Genomic DNA, 19633 nt, shown 5'->3' on the forward strand with positions numbered 1-19633 from the left:
TGCCGTGCCCAGGGCGGTGTGCCGTGTCCCCGCTGTGCCCGTGCCGTGTCCCCACCGGCGGTGCCGCAGCCCCCGCCCCCCGCGCTGCGGCTCCCTGCGGGCTCGGGCTCATCTGAGGACACGCGGGGACCCGCCTGCGCATGAGCCGCCGCCGCCGTCACCGCCATCACTGTCACCGCCACCGGGGCCCGCTGCGACCCCCGACCGCCCCGCGGCTCCTCCCCATGCCGAGCCCGCGGCCCGCATATCCCCGGGCCAGGGGAGCAGCTCCTCCGGCCCCATCCCCGGCCCCATCGCACCCCGCAGCTGCTCCGGCCCCTCCCCGGCTGGCCCCGGGGTCGGGGGAGCTAGGGACAGCTGGAGGGGCCCCGGGGGGGCCCTGGATAGAGCCCGGGGGGGCGCAGCCCGCGGCAGTTGCTGCCCGGGGCAGGTGCGGCACTCCCGGGGTGCCGGGAGCAGCTGCGGCATGAGGGGTGGGCGCACCCTGAGCCTCCCCGGCAGCTGCAGCGAGGGCCGGGGGATGCGCGGTGCCCCCCTGCCCGGTGCCGGGGGGGAACTGACGGGGCAGGGCAGGCACCCCGGGGAGGGCCTTCGTCATCCTCCTCCTCCTCGTCCTGCTGCTCCTCCCAGCTCGCGCCTCGGCCACGGTGCAGCCGGGGTAGGGAGGGGGACTGGGGGCCGCCCTGAACCCCCCGGCAGCTGCACCGACGGCGCGGGCCGCACGGGCCACCTCGGCCCTGCCCGGTGCGGGAAAACTGGCACCGAGGCCGGGACAGCCGGGGGGACCAGGAACAGGTGCCGCCTCCCCCGGGCCGGAGCAGGGGGGCCGCCCGTAGCCCCCCGGCAGTGCTGCGAGGAGCGGGCACAGTGCGGGGCCCTCCACCCTGCCCGCTGCTGGAGGGAAGCTGAGGCCCGGCCGGCAGGACACCGCATGGCCGTGGGGGCAGCCGGGCCGAGGGGTCCGGGCTCGGGCCCCGGCAGGGCTGCGCTCTGCAGGGCCCACCATCTCCGAACCGCTGCCCTGTCGCCGACCCTCTCTGGCGAATCTCCGGTTCCATTTACGAGCTCAGCTCGCCCCACAGCCAGGTTCCATTTGGCACTGAACGGGGCCCGTCATGAGGAACTGAGGTTTTATTCGCTGTAACATGTTTGCTCGGAAAAGGGGCCTTCTTCCCCCCAACAGTGCCGTGAATTTTTGGGCTTTTTGGCCACATTTGACCGCTGCCGTCACCACTGACACACCCTCCGGCCTCTCAAGGTCCGCCCCAGCCCCCTGTCCGGCCCGGGGGCAGCGGGGTCCGTGTTACCTCAGGACCGCTGCCCTCCTCACTCATCCTACGGGGCAGCGCCGGGCTATGTCTGTACTGCCCCAGAGACACCCACGGAGGGCCAGAGGCACCGGAGGCTGGATGTCCCCTCTCAGGCCCGAGCAGCGCCGGGCCACAGCAGGAGCGAAGCCCCCGGAGCCGCCAAAGCCCCGCGCTCCCCTCACGGTCCAGCCCCCCCCCGCGGCTCCCTCACACAAACACGACCCGGGGCGGAGCCATAGAATGGGCGGGAAACAACACCCGCTTTCTATTGGCTCAGTCACCTGTCCATCATTATAACCCCGCCTCGCGTCGCGGTGCTCTTTTTTGCTATTCGCCGGACGGTGACGTCACCGACGCGAGCGCACCCCGCCCTCATCCCGCTGCGTGCCGTGTGCAAAGGCAACACAGCCGTTAAACGAGCCGCGGGGCGGAGCCAGTGATGGACGGGAAAAGAAGCGGCTCGCCCATTGGGCACGGCGGGATGTTCAAACTAGTATGGGAGGCGGTGATTGGTGGCGACGCGGCGCGGCCCGCCGCCCCCGCCCGGGCGGGTCATTGTCTGGCGGCTCCTGAGGCGGGTCGGGCGCGGCGGTGGCTTTGGGGTTCGGACGGCGGCGGCGGCACCATGGTGAGAGCAGGGGCAGCAGTGCGGCTCGGGACTCGGGGGGCCAGCCAGGACAGGGCGGCCGGGCAGAGCCGGGCCCCGTGGGGCCGCCAATGGGCGCCGCTGTCAGCGCAGGCCGGGCGGGGGGAGGGGGCCGGGCCCCGGTCCGTGACCTTGGGTCCGGCCCGGCGCTCCCCCGGTGCCCCGTGCCCGCTGCCGCCTGGTTCCCGGGGAGGGGGTTTGTCCTGCCCTCCAAACCTGGCCCCGCCGGTGCCCTCCTGCGCTGTCAGAGCGGTGCGGTGTCGGCCGGTGTCTCCTCGGCCGCTGTTTGTGCCGGTTGCGCGCCGGTTGGACGGGAGAAAGAAGCTGTCGTGGGGGAAACGTCGATCGAGGGGCCCGAGCTTGCTCTGTCAACCGCCCGGCGCCTCCTCCGGGGTTACGCAGATATATCTCAGCCCGCTTCCCGGGGAAACGGCCCGGTCCGGGGGAGAGAAACGGGGGGTTCGTTCTGCCCGGTGCCCCGTTCCTGTGGGCCCGTAGGGGGAGTGGGGGCAGCCGGGTGTGGAGCTGTCAGCGAAGGCGGGCAGGGGGATGTGGGTTACGGGGTTCCGTGGATCGGCGGGATCGCTGGCGGGGTTCCGCGGCTCCGCGGGAGCGTTCTGTGGTTCCACAGGCGGGTTCTGTGGGTTTGTCGCGGGTTCGGGCGGTTCTGTGCAGCCGCGGGGGTTCTGTCGTTCTCCGAAGATCTACGGGAGAGGCTCTGTGGGTCCGCAGGGAGCTTGGGGGGTTCTGGGGATCCACAGGTGGGCTCGGGGGTTCACTGGGGGGGTCCGGAGCCGGCGGTGAGGGTCCCGGTCCCTCCGCGGTAATGGAAACACCGTTGGGTTATGCAACTCCTGCTGCCGCCAAGAACTTGTGCTCGGGGATGTCTGGGAATGTGCGGCACGAGATAAGAAGTTGCTGCTTGCAGGGTTTTATCCTGTTTGAAGCAATAAGAACGAAAAAAAAAAAAGTTTGCCTGCCGTGAAGGAGCCAGCGGGTGAGAGCCAGGGAGGATCTAGCAATGTGGTCCCAGCGAGGGGCTGTGGTGGAGGGGAGGGATGGAGATGCCACAAGGGTTGTCCCAACCCGGAGGGCGAGGAGAGAATTCCTGGGGATTGCCCCCTCAGGAGGGAGGAGTCCAGGAGCCCGCACTCCCAGCACGGAGTGCCATGATCCCCATAGGGAGCTGGACGCACTGGGCTGGGGAAGCTTCCCAGCGGGACAAACCTCGGGATTTCCATGGCCAGACCTTTCTTGCTCTTCGTAGTCAGCCCCGCCGTGAAGATGTCTCAGGCAGGCAGCTCGGAGCTGGAAAACCTGCTGGGGCAGTGGGAAAGTTCACAGCTGCCTGATAAAAGCCCGCAGTGGGAACAGCCAGTGCTTTTCCCAACGCTGCTTGTTATTCCTAGAGCAAGGAAATATCCACAAATCCCCCTTGCCTCCCCCTTCCTTTCCCATAAATCTCCCTTTCCACCCCTCGAATCCACCCCCCAAAACACCCTCCTTGAGTTCAGCAGTTTGATGGAGCAATGTTTTCTCCTGATGAAAGTAACTCCTACAGAGGGGATTTGCTGGGTCCCCCATGGCCTCAGCCAGCGCCCTCTGCTTGCTTTAATCACCTCGGGATTAATTAATGCCCCCTTGTGACTAATTTTTTTCCCAATGTTTAAACTGAACCTTTTGTTAACTCCCACCTGGCTGGGATGGGACCCAGATCTTGGACATTCCCAGGTTAACCAGTATCTTCTTTTAAGGATTAATGAGCTCCACTTGCTCTCCTGGCATGTCTGAATCCCTTCAGCTCCCTCTCCATGAGCAAAATTCCTCCTTTTTAGAGGGGGTGGGGGCTGTGGGATCAATATATTCTAGAAGAACAGGGATTGTGAATATCCAGGGTGTTTACAGGCTTCCTTGTCTTTCTGTGGGCCTTTTGGGGATTATTATCCCTGTTTTTTTTTTACCTGGAGCAGATTTTGGGCTGCTGACGTCTTTCCCACGGGGAGGGCGCAGCCCCCTCTGCTTTCCTGCGTCACCCAGGGCTCTCACCTTCATTAGGAACAGCTCTCATTAGTGATTAATGACGTCATAGGGGCTTCCCATATCCCTGGAATCCGTGGATTTCCTGACAGCGGATGGGAGAGCCCGTGTTCTCTCTTCCTTGTTACTCAGCAACTCCCAAACTCTTGGCTTTGGCACTTCCACCCCTTCCAACATGGCTTTCATTAAATCTACCATTTCTGGGGCTCCTGGTGATTTCCCACTCTGGAGCAGGAGGGGAATTACCCCTGAATCCCACAGGATTCACATTCCCATGTGCAGGAACAGTGCTCTGCCCAGTGCTAGTGTGTGGAGAAATCGAATCTGAAAACAAACTGGGCTCACAGCTGCTGAAAAAAACCTCAACAATGGGATTTTGGGCCGTTTCTCCCCCATTTGGCATTTTCTGGAAAATACTGGGAATAGTGGCAGCAGGATGAGACCCCTGGGTGAGGGAGCAGCTGCTGCACCCTGAAAACCTCCCTTGTTTATCCGCGTGGTTTGAGAGGCCCTGAGTTGCCAGGGAGCTGCCAGCTTATCCTGCAGCAGGTCCCTCTGGCTTAGAATTAACGAGATTGTTTGGATTCAGGGAGTGATTAGATTAATTAACGGGCCCCTTTCTCCCCCAGGCTGGCGGCAAGGCGGGCAAGGACAGCGGCAAGGCCAAGGCCAAGGCCGTGTCGCGCTCCCAGAGGGCCGGGCTGCAGGTATGCTCAGGGGGCTGGGCACCCCACACCTCTGCTGTGGGCTCAGAACCGAGGGGCTTGCAGAGGGGGTGTGCTGTCAGGTGGGACAGGGGGCGTGGGAGGATTAATTGGGAGATATATTATTATATTTTGTTATTATAATATTTTCTATTATAAAATTTTATAGTATACATTTTATTATACTTCATAGTGTATATATTTATTATTATATTGTATATTTATTTTACTATTATTATATTTAAAATTAATAATTATTGTAATTTAAATAAATTGTTTTATGCTATACAAGATAAAACTGCATTTTACTAAATTATATTTTTATGATATACAATATATGTCATGACAATATCATTACAATATATGTCATGACACGTGTTATTATAATATGTTAATATTAGCTATTAACTAGTAATAAATAAATTGGCTAGTGATCTGTTTGGAGCGTTGCAGCCCAAACCGGCAGTGCGGGCTGTAAACATGCACACTGTGGGGGCTGTGGGTGTTAACGAGGTTGCTAATTGCCCCCCAGTTCCCAGTGGGCCGCATCCACAGGCACCTGAAGACTCGGACCACCAGCCACGGGCGCGTGGGAGCCACGGCAGCCGTGTACAGCGCGGCCATCCTCGAGTACCTGACCGCTGAGGTAGGGCCCCCTCCCTCTGCAGCCCCCTGCCCTGCCCCCCGGGCATTCCCACCGACTCCTGCCCTCCTGCAGGTGCTGGAGCTGGCCGGGAACGCGTCCAAGGATCTCAAGGTGAAGCGGATCACGCCCCGGCACCTGCAGCTGGCCATCCGCGGCGATGAGGAGCTGGACTCGCTGATCAAAGCCACCATCGCTGGAGGAGGTGGGCCTGGCCCCTGCTCCCTGCTGGGCTGGGGCTGGGAGGGGAGTGTGGGGAACCAGACAGGGACTGGGGCAAGGAGGGGGGATGTGGGAAACCGGGCAGGGATTGGGGCAAGGAGGGGAGTGTGGGAAACCGGGCAGGGATTGGGGCAAGGAGGGGATGTGGGAAACCAGACAGGGATTGGGGCAAGGAGGGGGATGTGGGAAACGAGACAGCAATTGGGGCAAGGAGGGGATGTGGGAAATCAGACAGGGATTGGGGCAAGGAGGGGATGTGGGAAATCAGACAGGGATTTGGCATAAGCACCTGGGCTCGCTGCTTCCCTCGATTCACACTGAGGGGGGATCTGCCTGACATTGACAAAATGGGGAATTGAGGGTTTTCTTGGGAATTCTGCAGGTGGCTTCACAGGATTTCTCGCCCTCTCTCTGCAGGTGTCATTCCCCACATCCACAAGTCTCTGATTGGAAAGAAGGGACAGCAGAAAACGGCGTAGAGGCAGTGCGGCACCGGATCCCCCCGTCATTGTACTGTACCTGGGCACAGGAACATCTCGGGGATACGAGGGATTTTTTTTAAGGAATAGTTGAAGGGAAGAGCATAGAGGATTGACTGTAGAGGAAGCATTGGGATGGGTTTAGATTCTGAGTAGGACACACCGCGGGCTGTGGGGCGGCGGCTGGGGGTGGGCGAGTGGCTCGGCTGCCCCCACGTTTTATACAAAAATGGAACCCATAAACCATTTTTTACAAAAATCCACACCGTCTCCAGTGGTGGGAGGGGAGGGGAGGGGGGTTTGGGAGGGGGCGTCGGGACCTCCCCGGTACCGGAGACATACAAGCACCGCCCACTATGCAATAGCTCGGTGGGTGGGGCGTGTCCCAAGGCCCCGCCTCCCGGGAGCACATGGCCGGCTCTGTCTGTCTGGCCAGCCATGGAGGTGTCTGTCTGTCCTGGCCCAGCACAGCAGTGTTTGTGTCCGTCCTGGCCATGGGGTGTCCATCTGTCCCTGGGCCGGGGGTGCCAGCGGGCAGCAAATGGGAGTGTGCGTGTTTGTCAGACAGGCCAGGCTGTGTGCGGGCCTCATCTCCGTCACTCCCAGCCGTCTGTCTGTCTGTCTGTCTGTGACTGCCAGGCTCTGTCAGTCCTGGCTGTCCCTCTGTCCCGGCCACATGGGGCCTGCCCAAGATCCCGCCGAGCCCCGGATGTAGCAGCTGGATACGGGGGCGCTCGCAGCCGGGCCCGGAGGCGGTGGCGGGAGGAGCCGCAGCCGGGCCGGCTCCTGCACTGGCAACACCGGGCGCCGGTTGCATCAGGCGTCAAGTGGCCCTGACGGCCGACGGCACCGTCCGAACCGTGCCCGGGCTCAGGCCCGCCTCGCCGGACCGCAGCGCATGGGGCAGCCGCGGGACCGATTGTGACCGGGGCAGGGGCCGGGGCGGGGCCGGGCCAGGCCGGGCCGGGGTCGGTGGCGGCGGGCCCGAGGTCGCACAATGGCGACGCCGGTCCGCGCAAGATGGCGGCGGGGGGCGGGGCCGTCTTCGCTGCCCGCGGCCCGAGCACTGCGCATGCGCGCTCCGTGCCATCGCCGGGCGCATGCGTGTGCTGCCGCGCGCCTCAAGCTGCCGGGCCGCGCGGGAGGCACCGTTCGGACGCCACGGGGGTGTACGGCAGGGGCATCGGTGTCCGACCGCAACGCTGCGCCGTGCGGCGTAGAGGAGATGGCATAGCCAGCGGTTTAGCTCCAGTAATTGCCCGGCTGGCAGTGGGGCGCTGCGGGCTGCCGCGGAGATTGATCCCAAGCTCCGCGTTACGTAACGTGCTCCCCCTGCCCGACTGCAGTGGTTCTGGCCCCCCTCCCCCGTGGCCCGTATGACGCTCGCCATTGGCTGGAGTAGCAGCGGGGCGGGGCGAGGAGGCTATAACTAGAGGCGGCGCCGTAGGGGCCGCGTTCAGTCTCTCGCCGCCGCAGTTGGGCTTTGCTGCTCGTGTGCTTTCCCGCTCTCCCCTTCCGCCTGTCGCCGCCCATCGCGCCGCCATGAACGGGCAACTGAACGGTTTCCACGAGGTGTTCATCGAGGAGGGCACCTTCCTCTTCACCTCCGAATCCGTGGGCGAGGGGCACCCAGGTGCGGGCCGAGCGGGGCTGGGCGGGGCGGCGATCGCGCAGGCGCGGCCGGGGGCGGGAGGGGGAGAGGAGGAGGAGGATGGTGAGGATGAAGATGAAGGTGAAGGAAGTGAGGATGAGGATGGAGGGGAATGAGGGTGGGGAGGGGGGAAGGGGCGGGCGGTGACGCGGGCGCGCGCGCAGTGTGAGGCGGGCGCGCGCTCGCCGCATTGCGGGCCCGGCGCGCACGTGCGGCCCGCGTGGGGCGGGACACGGGGGTGACGGTGGGGCGGGAGCGGGGGGGGCGAACCGGTGCCGCCGTGACTCAGCCGTGACTAAGCAGCTCCCGGTGCCCCCGCACCCCACGGGACCATCGCCGTGGGCTCCGTCCCCGCGTGGCTGCCGGCGGTATGACGGGCCCGGTGACCCCGACAGACGCACACACCGGCCCCCCCGGTGGGCTGGAGTGTCGCCTTCAGCCCACCCCGCGCCCCCCAACGGTGCCGCCAGCGTCCCCCGGCCGGTGATGAAGTCCCGTGGGTCTCCCCGGATGTGCCCTCCCGCTGCAGCGGGGCGGTGGTTGGAGCTCCCCAAGCTCGGTACCAACCGGTGCCGGTCTCTCGGTCTTTGTCCTTGCCGTTTTGGGGCACATGACCGTTAATCTGCGGAGGCGGCTCCCAACGCCCAGTGCCCGCTGCCTGGGCACACCCAGTACCCCTGAACCATCTCAGCTCCGGCCAGTCTGGCATGCAGAGCACGCTCACAGCTCCCGAGTTCCCATCAGTTCCGGATCCCACTCGGGCCCCACAGCGCCCCACAGCTCTGCTCCTTCTGGCTCGAGCCCCCCCAGCACGATGCCACAACCTGTGCCTGCTCTGGGGCTCTCCCCACGCTTGCTGAGGGAGGAGGCGGGGAGATCCGATTCCTCCCTCTTTCCCACCAAAAAGCATCCGGGGGATCCTCCTCCCCTCACCCAGCTGGGCGCTGCCTTGTCCTCGCCCAGATCCTGCCCGGAAGGTCGCTGCCAAGGACACCCGCAGTCCTGGGAACACGGGTGGCCCTTGGGACACCTTCCACCCACACAAAGCACCCCGGGAGCAGGAGGGAGCTGGTGTCTGGGCGGGTATGGCTAGAGCAGTTTTTGCTAGAGGCAGAGCTGCTGGGAGCTGGCATGCTGCGGATTTGGGAAGCTGGCAAACGGGTCTGATCCCCTCAGTGGTGCCACAGGGCTCAGCCTTAGTTGGAGCTGGAGCTTAACTGGGACATGCTTGGAATTCCAGACAGGGGACAAGGCGAGGGCTGGGTGCACCCTGGGGGGCTCCTGGATTATGGGGCTCCGATCCCTGTGCTGGAGGCTCCGGAAGGAAGGGCTGTGCTCTGTTGGGCTGTCCCACGCCACCGTGACGCCTCCTGCTCTCCATGTCCCCAGATAAAATCTGCGACCAGATCAGCGATGCTGTCCTGGATGCCCACCTCAAGCAGGACCCCGATGCCAAGGTGGCCTGTGGTGAGTAAGGGTACCAGGGGACAGCCAGTGGATGAGGTGGAGGTGACACCATGCTGACGTCACCCTTGTCCCCACAGAGACGGTTGCCAAAACCGGGATGATCCTCCTGGCGGGGGAGATCACCTCCCGGGCCAACGTGGACTACCAGAAGGTGGTCCGGGACACCATCCGGCACATCGGCTACGACGACTCCTCCAAAGGTGTGTCCCGGGCTGCCACCGCCTCAGTGACGGCACGAGGTGGCATCGGGCTCGCCAGAACCGCCTTTGTCCTCCCAGGCAGTGACAGCATGGGATGGCACCAGGCTCACCAGAGCCAACTTTTTCCCCCCAGGTTTTGACTACAAGACGTGCAACGTGCTGGTGGCCCTGGAGCAGCAGTCCCCGGACATCGCCCAGGGCGTGCACCTGGACCGCAGCGAGGAGGACATCGGTGCTGGCGACCAGGTGAGCTCCGGGGCCGTGGGTGCCTGTGGAGTGACCAGGGCTGGGCGTGGTGTGACCCCCTCGTCCCTGTGCCACAGGGGCTGATGTTCGGCTACGCCACGGACGAGACGGAGGAGTGCATGCCCCTCACCATCGTGCTGGCACACAAGCTCAACGCCAAGCTGGCCGAGCTGCGCCGCAGCGGAGCCCTGCCCTGGCTGCGCCCCGACTCCAAGACACAGGTGAGGAACCGCTGGCTCCACAGAGCCCCCGGGAGCCCCGTGTCCCCCACCTGGCCTCTGACTGGTGTCCCCCACAGGTGACAGTGCAGTACATGCAGGACCGCGGGGCCGTGATCCCCATCCGGGTGCACACCATCGTGATTTCGGTGCAGCATGATGAGGACGTGTGCCTGGACGAGATGCGTGACGCTCTCAAGGAGAAGGTCATCAAGGCCGTGGTGCCCCCCAAGTACCTGGACGATGACACCATCTACCACCTGCAGCCCAGCGGCCGCTTCGTCATCGGCGGGCCCCAGGTGCAGCCTGGGGCGCTGTGGGGGCAGCAGTGACACTGTGGTGGTGACAGTTGTGATGGCGTGGTGGTGGTGGTGGCACCTGGTGACAACATGGTGACAGTGCTGATGTGGTGATGGTGGCACAGTGGTGGCAGTTACAATGGTTGGATGGTGGTGAGAATAGCAGAGGTGGCGTGGTTATGGTGGCACTGGTAACATGGTAGCGGTCACAGCTTGGTGATGATGACGCTGGTGACGACGTGGGTAGGGTTGTGACGCTGCTGTCCCCACCAGGGTGACGCGGGGCTCACCGGCCGCAAGATCATCGTGGACACGTACGGGGGCTGGGGCGCGCACGGCGGCGGCGCCTTCTCGGGCAAGGACTACACCAAGGTGGATCGCTCGGCCGCCTACGCCGCGCGCTGGGTGGCCAAGTCCCTGGTGAAGGCCGGGCTGTGCCGCAGGGTGCTGGTCCAGGTGGGTGCTGCTCTGGGGCCAGGTGGGCGCCGGGCCCCCCCTCAGGCTCCTGGGGTCCGGCCTCACCCGCAGCCCCGTTGTGCCCCGCAGGTGTCGTACGCCATCGGGGTCTCGCACCCCTTGTCCATCTCCATCTTCCACTACGGCACCTCGCAGAAGAGCGAGCGCGAGCTGCTGGAGATCGTCAAGAAGAACTTCGATCTGCGCCCCGGGGTCATCGTCAGGTAACGGGCGCGGGGGGCTGTGCCGGGGGGCGGGGCGGGCGGGGGTCCCTCCCGGAGCAGCCCGGGGACCGCCTGGCGCCTGGACCCGGCGCGGAGCCGCTCGGCCGGACGGAGAAGGCGCGCTCGGGGCGCGGACGGGGTAAGTATCCGCCGGAGCCGAGCGCTTGGAGCTTCCCCGGCTCCCGCGGGAGCTGCCGGTGCTCCGGGGGCGCGGCCGGGGAAGCTCCAACCGCCCCGCGGGGCGGGGAGGGGGCGGAGGCGCCGCTGCGGAACCCCCGGCCAGGCAGGGAAGGAAGGGGCGAAGGCAGGAGCCCGGGGCCGCCTCACTGAGTCGGGAATTGTGTATTCCAGGGATCTGGATCTGAAGAAGCCCCTCTATCAGAGGACCGCAGCCTATGGCCACTTTGGTAGGGACAGTTTCCCTTGGGAAGTGCCCAAAAAACTAAAATACTGAGGAGAAAAGAGCATTGTTAGGGCTTTTCCCCCCACTCCCGCGGGCGTAGATTACAGAGAAGCCCGTGGGCTCTGGGGGAAAGAGCTCCCGGCACCCCCCCAGGCTCCCCGGCCCCCCCATTGTCTCTCACCATCGTTTTGGTTGTGTGGGGACCACGTGCCTCTCCTGGAGCCCCCCTCGTGTCCCCCCAGTTCCCTCTGGATGGTTTTTAACAAATGTCTCTTCACTCCGAGCTGTGAGATGGGGAAAAAGGCCCAAGTGCCCTCTCTCACCCTCCCCATGCCCCCACAGTCCCTCTGTGGCAAGGGCCACTCCGTTTTGGGTCCCAGCAGTCCTGCTGTGGGGCGATACCCCGTTTTATCACTCCCCTTTTTCTCCAAATTCCACTACATCAGGGGGACCCCCCATTTTGGCTCCCGCTGTCCCCCCCATCCTGCTGCAGGGGGGGGCACACAAACCCCCCGTTCTGCCTCCCTGTGTGTCCCCCCCACAGTCCCCATTCCACTGGGAGGATTCTCCTTTTGGCTCCCCCAGTCCCGCTGGTGGGGAAGACACTTCCCATTCCACCTCCCCACCCCCCTGGGACCTCGCTGGTGCTGGGTTTGGTTCTTAACCCTCATTTTTAACCTCTTTTTGTTCCAAAAATGCACATTTCGGGGGGGACACGCTAAAACCGACCCCCAAATCCCCCCTGAGGGTTCGGTACCAGAGGAAAACATTTTACATTCTTTTTTTTTTTGGTTTTTTTTTTTTTTTTTGGTTTTAATCCAAAAGCTGAAGCAACTCCCCAACTGCACAACCTCTCCACCCCCCCAACTTTGTCCGGATTTTGGGGGGAAAGGGGGGGCATTTGGCGCTTGATACTTGAAGGTTTGGTGTATTTATTGTGCGCCGAGGCGGGGGCGTGAGTACAGAGAAGTCCCCGCGCTCAGCCGGCAGCTCCTGATCCCTGAAAGCCCCCCCTTCCCCTCCCCCCGCCCTCCCCCCAGCCCCCAGCGATTTGGGGTGAAACAGGGGGGGATTGGGTTTGTTGGAGCGCCGGGGGTGCCCGGGCGCGGCGCTGGTGGCCGGTGTGGTACAGAGAAGCCGGCTTGTTTACTGCCCGCCCGGGCTCCGGCCCCCAGAGTGCCTTGGGGGGGGCAGGGGGGGCTTTCTCCTGCCCTTGAGGATATATATTTTTTTTTTCTTCTTGGTTTTACTATTTTTGGGAGGTTTCGTCCGAATGTTTTGATCCACTGAATCCAAAAATGAACTCAAAAAGAAAAGAATCTCAATAAAAGCGATGGGTTAGACAGAGCCACCTCGAGTGTGTGGGGGGCACGGGTGCAGGGGGCAGCTGAGGGATGTTGGGAACTGAGGCACTGGAGATGGAGAAATTGGGGTGCAGGGGAAAGAGGGATGAGGGATATGGGGGAGGAGATCGGGAGAAAGTGTGTGTGGGGGAACAGGTACTGGAATGGGGGAAATAGGGTGGGGGAAGCGGAGTGCAAGGCAGCAATGAGCAGTGGGGCAACAGGTATGGGGGAAATTGGGGTTTGGGGAGCTACTGAGGAATGAGGAAACAGATTTGGGGGAACTGGGGTATGGGGGGGGGATGGGATGGAGGAACCAGGACGGGAATGTGGCTGAGGGATGGGGGGAAAGGGGCACAGTGGGGAAGGGACAGGGAAGGGGGGGATGGTTATGGGGAGAATCTGGGGCAGCGGGAGAAACTGAGGCACGGGAGGATTTCTGGCTTACAAAACTGCATTTATTTGGGGTGTTCAGAGCTCGGGGCCCCTCGGGGCCCCCCCGTCGGTCTCGGGCCGAGCCTCCTCCTCCTCCCCGCGCCAGCTGGCGAAGGCCACCTCCTGTGCCAGGCGCTCCGGGGCCGGGCGGCCCAGCGCCAGGTTCCGCAGGGCAATCAGCGTCATCAGGGCACTGCGGGGACAGCCGTGGGCACCGGGGGGCACAGGGACGAGGGGACACGAGGGGACAGGGGGGCGTGGGACTGACCTGCGGCGGAAGAGGAAGAACTTCCTGCGGAGGAAGCGGCGCAGGCGCTGGGCCAGGCTGGACTGGCGCTCCCGGCGCTGCTGGCGCTGCTCCCGCCGCAGGAACAGCGACACCAGCGGGTCCAGAGGGGCCCCCGCGGGCAGGGGCTCCCCCAGCAGGGGCCGCAGCTCGGGGGGCAGCGGGGCCTGTTCTGGGGGACAGAGGGCGTGCGGGTTGTGGGGCGCTGTGAGCCCCCCTGCTCAGCACCGGGGATTCTGGGGGTCCCCATGATTGCCCCAGTCCGGTGATGGGAACTGGGCATGTTGCTGTGATCTCCCCACCCGAGTGACAGCCTGGCTGTCCCCGTCATCCTGCCGTGCTATTGCTCACCAGAGAATGAGGTGACTCAGTTTGGGAACCCTGCTGTCCCCCTGCCCCGGGGAGGGTCTGGGGTCCCCCAGTGCTACCCAGGGCGTGAGGTGATGGGGATTTTGGGGTCCCAGGAAGCAAGGCCTCAAGGATTTTGAGGCTCCCAGGTGTGAGGTGCCAGGGGTGCCCAGGGTGAGGCGTTGGTGTTTGGGGGTGCCCCGGACTCACCGGTGCCGTTGCGCACGCGCTCCCGCAGCTCCTGCAGCCGCGTCAGGTTCTGCTCCAGCTCCAGCGCCGTGGTGTTCACGTACAGGTACATGTAGCACGAGGGCTCGGGGGACACCGTGTGCACCTTGTGGTACTGCCCCGCCGGCAGCTGGGGGAACGGGGCATCAGCACCCCCCGGCACCCCCAAACCCCCCCAGGGTCCTCCCCAGCCTCACCTGCATTCCATCACCCTCCTGCAGAGAGTGGTTCTGCTGCTGCTCCCCTCCAGCCTCACCTGCATGCCCTCACCCTCCTGCAGAGAGTGGTTCTGCTGCTGCTCCCCCCCAGCCTCACCTGCATGCCCTGACCCTCCTGCAGAGAGTGGTTCTGCTGCTGCTCCACCAGCTCCACCAGCACCTGCCCCCGCAGCACCCGCAGGCTCGTGTTCCCCAGGTCCTCGCTCACAAAGTTCTCCAGGTGCAGGCCTGGAACACAGCTGGCTCTGTACCCCCACCCCAAACCCCGGACCCCCCTGTGCCCCCGCATCCCTCCAAGCCTCAGGTACCCGCCGTGTCCTCTGCTCCACCCTCCCATGAACTGCAGGGACACCCCTGTACCCCAAACCCCCCCTCAACCAAAGGATTCCCCCACGCCCTGTACCCAGCCCATGAACCCCTGTGCCCCCCACTGACCCCTCCATGCTCCATGACCTCTGAACCCCCCCCAGAACCCCCGGGCTGTACCCGGGAAGTCTGCAATGAACACAGTGTCCGTGTGTCCGTCCAGCTGCGCCTCCAGCTCCTGCAGCCGCTGGCGCCACGGCGACAGATCCACGAGCAGCGGCAGCAGCCACGGCGTGGGGGTCCAGGGGGACCAGGGGGCACGCACCAGGTCCACACGGGGGTCCACGAGCCTGAGGGGACAAGGGCTCAAAACCCTGCAACGCCCCCAAATCCCTGGTGTGCCCCCAAACCACTGCTGGAAGTGACAGTGCCCATAGCACGGGGAACCCTAACAGCACACAGGATCCGCCACAGTCCAGCTGTGGGGACAAGCCACCCCTTGTGGCACCCCCATGTCCCTGTGTTCCCCCAAACCCTGTGTCCTCCCTAACCTCAGCTGAAAGGAGCAGCAGCACCCCCAGCTCCCAGCCCTGACCCACGCACGGGTCCCTCCTGTCCCCTGTCCCCCGTGTCCCCCGTGTCCCCCGTGTGTGCCACCTCTGCTGGAAGCGCTCGTTGATGGACACCCAGACGTCGAAGTAGATCTGGGGCTGGCTGACGTTGTAGCGCGGCAGCAGCCGGCTCAGGCAGGCCGAGTACTGCTTCAGCATGTCGGCGTGGTCCCGCCAGCGCCGGCTCTGCGTGAACGCCTGCGGCACGGGGACACTGAGGGACAGGGCAGAGCCACCTGGGCGTGGGGACACTGAGGGACACTGGGGCACGGGGAAACTGGGGCACGGGTCAGCGCTGCCTGGACACCGGGGCACTGAGGGACACTGGGGCACGGGGACACTGAGGGACACTGCGGCACGGGGACACTGAGGCACGGGGAAACTGTGGGACACGGGGACACTGAGGGACACTGAGGGACACTGGGGCATGGGGACACTGAGGCACGGGGCAGCGCCGCCCGGACACTGGGGACACTGAGGGACACTGCGGCACGGGGACACTGAGGCACGGGGAAACTGTGGGACACGGGGACACTGAGGGACACTGAGGGACACTGGGGCACGGGGACACTGAGGGACACTGAGGGACACTGGGGCACGGGGACACTGAGGGACACTGAGGGACACTGAGGGACACTGGGGCATGGGGACACTGAGGCACGGGGACACTGAGGGACACTGGGGCACGGGGAGCAGTGGCACAGGGAAACTGAAGCTGTGAGGGATGGGGAAACTGAGGCACACGAACAGTGGCTTGGGGAAACAGGCAATGAGGGATGGGGGAAACTGGGGGATAGGGGAAACTGAGGCCGACGGGGGCCGTGCCCATATCTGGGAGCTTTGGGGGTCACTCACCCCCGGTTTGAGGTAGCCCACCTCCCCGGTGAGCCCGTCCCTGTAGGTGATCTTGACGTGCTGGTGGAAGCGGGAGTGCACCATCATGTCCCACGAGTAGCCGTAGAGCCCGTTGGTCCAGTTGTTGTAGCCCTGGGGAGACGTGGGGGGGTCACAGAGCACAGGGCCGTGCCCCCCCAGGGGACAAGGAGGCCACAGGGACCCCAAACCCACCACCATTCCCCTTTTAGCACCCTAAACGCCCCCCAAATGCCATCCACATCCCCCAGTCCCCTCCCAAACCCCTCCTCAGCCCCCCTGGTGCCCCCAGTCCCTGCCCGTGCCCACCTGGGTGATGAAGTGGGAGTAGGGCAGGAAGAGCTGCTCCAGCACGTAGAGGATGGTGAAGGCTGCGGCCAAGTGCTGGCGAGGCCGAAGGCCCCCCCGGCCCCTGCGGCCCCCGTAGTGGCAGTCGGGGCTGGGCTGGGGGGGCTCTGTGCTGGGCAGCCAGGCCTGCAGCCGGGGCGGGCAGCGGGCCACGAGCCCCCGGGGCCACTCGGGCCGGCAGAAGAGCCCGTTGGTGGCCAGCATGGTGTAGGAGAACATGCCTGGGGGGAGGACTCTTAGGGACCCCCGCTGCACCCGGGGCTGGGGGGGTCCCTGCACAGGGCCGGGGTGTTTTGGGGTGTCTGGGCACCCCTGTTCAGGACTGGCGGGGGTTTGGGGGCTGTGGAGGGGGGAGCTCGCCCTGGTTTAGGGGTATTTGGGGGTGCCCAGGGGTGCCCTGGGCACACTGGGGGGGTCTGGGGGTGCCTTTTCCCCCCTCACCGATGCTGAAGAGCTGGGAGTTCATGCAGTGGAAGTAGGTGACGAAGACGAGGGCCAGGGGCCGCGTGGCGTCGAAGAAGAGCAGGAAGCCGGCGGAGAGGTCGAGCACCAGCCCGCCCCCGTGCACCACCAGCCGGCTGGTCAGCTCCTCCGACAGCACCAGCCTGGCCACGGAGCCTTCCTCGGCATCGGCCCCGCCCTCAGCCTCCCCTGCCCCTCCTCCTCCTCCTCAGCCCCATCCCACCACCGCCCTCACCTTCCTCCTCAACCCCAACCCATCCCCCTGGACCCCTCCTCATCCCATCCCCATCCTAATCCAGCCCAGCAGCCCCCTCCCTTCCCCATCATCATCATCATCATCAGACCTCCTTAACCTCATCCTCCAACCCCATAACCCTTCCCAATCCCACCCCAATTCCATCCCCACCCCATCCCAGCCCCACCTTCACCCTCTTCCCCTCCCTGTCATCCCCTCTCCCTCCTCACTGTGCCCCCTCCCCATCCTCACCTTGGACCCCTCAATTCCTCTGCACCCTCATCAACCCCCTTCACCCTCCTCATCCTCACCCCTCACCCTCCTGACCCCCCGTGCCCCCCCGTGCCCCCCAGCCCCTGCCCTGCCCTCACTTGAAGGGTGCAAAGAGCCAGTGCCGGGCCAGGGTCCCCATGGAGAAGCCCCCGACCCAGTCGGCGTCCAGCTTCTTCAGCCCCGCGATGAAGTACACGATGAACACCTGGGGGGGCAGGGTCAGGGGGGCCCGGGGGGTCCCAGGGGGTCCCGGGGGGTCCCGGGGCAGGGACACCCACCTGGGCACGCAGCAGGGTGTAGTTCCACAGCGGCACGTGGGCGTTGCGCTTCTGGGGCCGGAAGAGCCCGTCCACGGAGCTGGGGGGACACGGGGGGACACTGCCACTGTCCCAGTGTGTCACCACTGCCACAGCCCTGGGGACACACTGCGGACACAGAGCCAGGCCTGGCACATGGACCTGTCCCACCAGGCGGGTACACAGCGCCACAGGGATGTGCCCTGGGGACACAGCACCATGGGGACACCAGGACCTGTGCCACCCACTGGGGACACCATGGCCTGTGCCACCCCATGCCACAGGGGTCCCCAGGACCTGTGCCACCCCCTGAGGACCCAGTGCCACGGGGACCTCGGCCACCCCATGGGAACCCCAGCCCCATGTCACCACCCTGCTGCCCCCCAGCTGGGACTCCCCGTGTCCCCAGGGGCTGCCCGTGCCCGGGGGTCCCCGCAGCCCCCCGGTGCCCACCCGTAGCGGTCAGCGCCCAGCAGTGCCAGCTGGAAGCCCAGCAGCCCGTAGAGGTAGGAGTGGTTGTTCCAGGAGGTTTTGTCCAGCAGCAGCAGGTACCAGTAGGGGCACAGGAACGCCACGCAGCTCAGCCGGTAGCAGCAGCCCAGCATGATGCCCAGCGCTCCTGTGGGCAGGGGACACCCAGTGTGTCCCCTGTCCCCTCCTGCTGCCTGTCCCCAGCCTCCCTCAGCTCCCCTGCCAGCCCCAGTGCCCATCCCAGCACCCACTCCTACCCCAATGCCAGCCCCAGTGCCCGTTCCCACCCCAATGCCAGCCCCTGCCGTGTTTCCTACTCCAGTGCCACCCCCATTCCTGACCCCATGTCACCCCTATTCCTGTCCCAGTGCCACCCCCATTCCTGACCGCATGTCACCCCTATTCCTGTCCCAGTGCCACCCCCATTCCTGACCCCATGTCACTCCTCTTCCTGCCCTGGTGCCATCCCTGTTCCTGTCCCAGTGCCACCCCCATTCCTGACCCCATGTCACCCCTATTCCTGACCCCATGTCACCCCTGTTCCCGCCCCCGTGCCATCCCCATTCCTGTCCCCAGTGCCACCCCTGCCTCCCGCAGTGCCACCCCCAGTGTCACCCCCGTACCCAGGAACATGACGGTGTAGAGCAGGTACATCCAGTCCAGGGGCAGCGGCACCAGGAAGGGCAGCAGGGGGAAGCGGCACACCTCCAGCCCGTCCAGGTACCGCTGGTCCAGGTGGCCCAGCCCGCGCTCCTGCGGCACGTCCAGGGCCATCAGCAGCCCTGGGGGCACGGGGGGCACGGGGGGCACGGGTCAGCGGGCACCCGGTCACTGACCGCTCCGCCCGGGCCACCGCGGACCTTTGCTCCGGTGCTGACGTGTCACGGCCGGACACCGCCGGCCCCCGGGGATGGGGGACCCCCGGATCCCGGCCCCTCTCCCCACGCCCCCTGTGCCCCCCAAGGTCCCGGTGCCCCCGAGCCCCCCAAGGTCCCGGTGCCCCGGCATCCCCGAGCCCCCCAGCCCCATCCTCCCTGTGCCCCCCGAGTCCCCGCGGAGCGCTCCGGAGCTCCCCCATGCCTGCCGAGCCCTCCCAGCCCCCCGGTCTCCCCGAGCCCGTGCTTGCTCCATCCCCCCGTGTCCCCCGGTGTTCCCCCGGTGTCCCCCCGTGCGCGGTCTCCTTGTCCCAGTGCCCCTCAGAGCCCCTCGGTCCCCCTAGCCGCCGGTCTCCCTGTGTCCCCGAAGCAGCTCCGGCCCTCCCGGTCCCTCCCGGTCCCTCCCGGTCCCTCCCGGCCCGTCCCATTCCCGGTTTCCCCGGAGCCCCCGGTGCCCCGTCCCCGCTGACCGAAGGCAGCGCGGAAAGCGCCGAGCGCGGCGGGGTCCTCCGGCCGGTGCAGCAGCCGCACGAAGCGGTTCCATCGCGTCAGGTCCCGCAGCTCGAACCCCAACAGCCGCCGCGCCAGCCCGGGCCCGGTACCGGGGGACTTGGGGGACGCGCTGGGGCTCGGGGGGGGCTCCGCCGCCTCCGCCCGCTCCGGCCGCCGCCGCCGCGCCGGGCCTGCCGGGGGTCACAGGTCAGGGGTCGGGGGTCCCGGGGGTCCCGGGGGTCCCGCGCCCCCCGCCCCGCCCCGCTCCGCTCCGCACCCGCCGCCGCCGCCGCCGCCATCGCCGCGGCCCCGCCCCGCCACCGCCCGC

General features: G+C 65.6%; 3 protein-coding genes across 3 annotated transcripts; 2 read left to right on the top strand and 1 right to left on the bottom strand.

Annotated features, from left to right (window-relative positions):
• Positions 1-1749: 1749 nt before the first annotated feature.
• On the top strand, positions 1750-6300 carry LOC311163149 (histone H2A.V; the record flags this gene model as incomplete). The annotated part of the gene is made up of 5 exons (XM_084221886.1): positions 1750-1938; positions 4623-4700; positions 5230-5343; positions 5416-5545; positions 5980-6300. The coding sequence occupies 5 exons, from the start codon at positions 1750-1752 to the stop codon at positions 6039-6041; spliced, it is 573 nt and encodes a 190-aa protein (XP_084078012.1). The 3' UTR covers positions 6042-6300.
• Positions 6301-7512: 1212 nt separating this feature from the next.
• MAT2A (methionine adenosyltransferase 2A) lies at positions 7513-12552 on the top strand. Its single transcript, XM_084221950.1, has 9 exons — positions 7513-7674; positions 9082-9159; positions 9237-9359; positions 9493-9605; positions 9683-9826; positions 9904-10122; positions 10396-10578; positions 10669-10802; positions 11154-12552. Exons 1-9 carry the CDS (start codon positions 7584-7586, stop codon positions 11254-11256), a joined length of 1188 nt encoding a protein of 395 aa, XP_084078076.1. The 5' UTR covers positions 7513-7583; the 3' UTR covers positions 11257-12552.
• Positions 12553-12933: 381 nt separating this feature from the next.
• On the bottom strand, positions 12934-19611 carry GGCX (gamma-glutamyl carboxylase). Its single transcript, XM_084221949.1, has 15 exons — positions 19583-19611; positions 19284-19496; positions 18562-18720; positions 17921-18086; positions 17450-17528; positions 17270-17376; positions 16643-16806; positions 16163-16422; positions 15836-15967; positions 15027-15178; positions 14550-14719; positions 14161-14291; positions 13828-13975; positions 13252-13441; positions 12934-13176 (listed from the first exon to the last, which is right to left on the bottom strand). The coding sequence occupies exons 1-15, from the start codon at positions 19602-19604 to the stop codon at positions 13020-13022; spliced, it is 2250 nt and encodes a 749-aa protein (XP_084078075.1). The 5' UTR covers positions 19605-19611; the 3' UTR covers positions 12934-13019.
• Positions 19612-19633: the final 22 nt, after the last annotated feature.

Source organism: Fringilla coelebs, assembly GCF_963513975.1.
Source record: "Fringilla coelebs genome assembly, chromosome: 26".
NCBI classification, from domain to species: Eukaryota; Metazoa; Chordata; class Aves; order Passeriformes; family Fringillidae; genus Fringilla; species Fringilla coelebs.

What these genes read in the sequence shown, in the direction of transcription:
- GGCX (XM_084221949.1), bottom strand. Translation starts at nt 19,604, where the DNA reads ATGGCGGCGGCGGCGGCGGCGG. An exon ending in ACTCCCACTTCATCACCCAG is followed by an intron (nt 15,968 to 16,162) that starts GTGGGCACGGGC and finishes ACGTCTCCCCAG; the next exon opens with GGCTACAACAACTGGACCAA. An exon ending in AGGAGGGTCAGGGCATGCAG is followed by an intron (nt 13,976 to 14,160) that starts GTGAGGCTGGGG and finishes CCGTTCCCCCAG; the next exon opens with CTGCCGGCGGGGCAGTACCA.
- MAT2A (XM_084221950.1), top strand. Translation starts at nt 7,584, where the DNA reads ATGAACGGGCAACTGAACGGTTTCCACGAGGTGTTCATCGAGGAGGGC. An exon ending in CGTGGGCGAGGGGCACCCAG is followed by an intron (nt 7,675 to 9,081) that starts GTGCGGGCCGAG and finishes CCATGTCCCCAG; the next exon opens with ATAAAATCTGCGACCAGATC. An exon ending in ACATCGGTGCTGGCGACCAG is followed by an intron (nt 9,606 to 9,682) that starts GTGAGCTCCGGG and finishes CCTGTGCCACAG; the next exon opens with GGGCTGATGTTCGGCTACGC.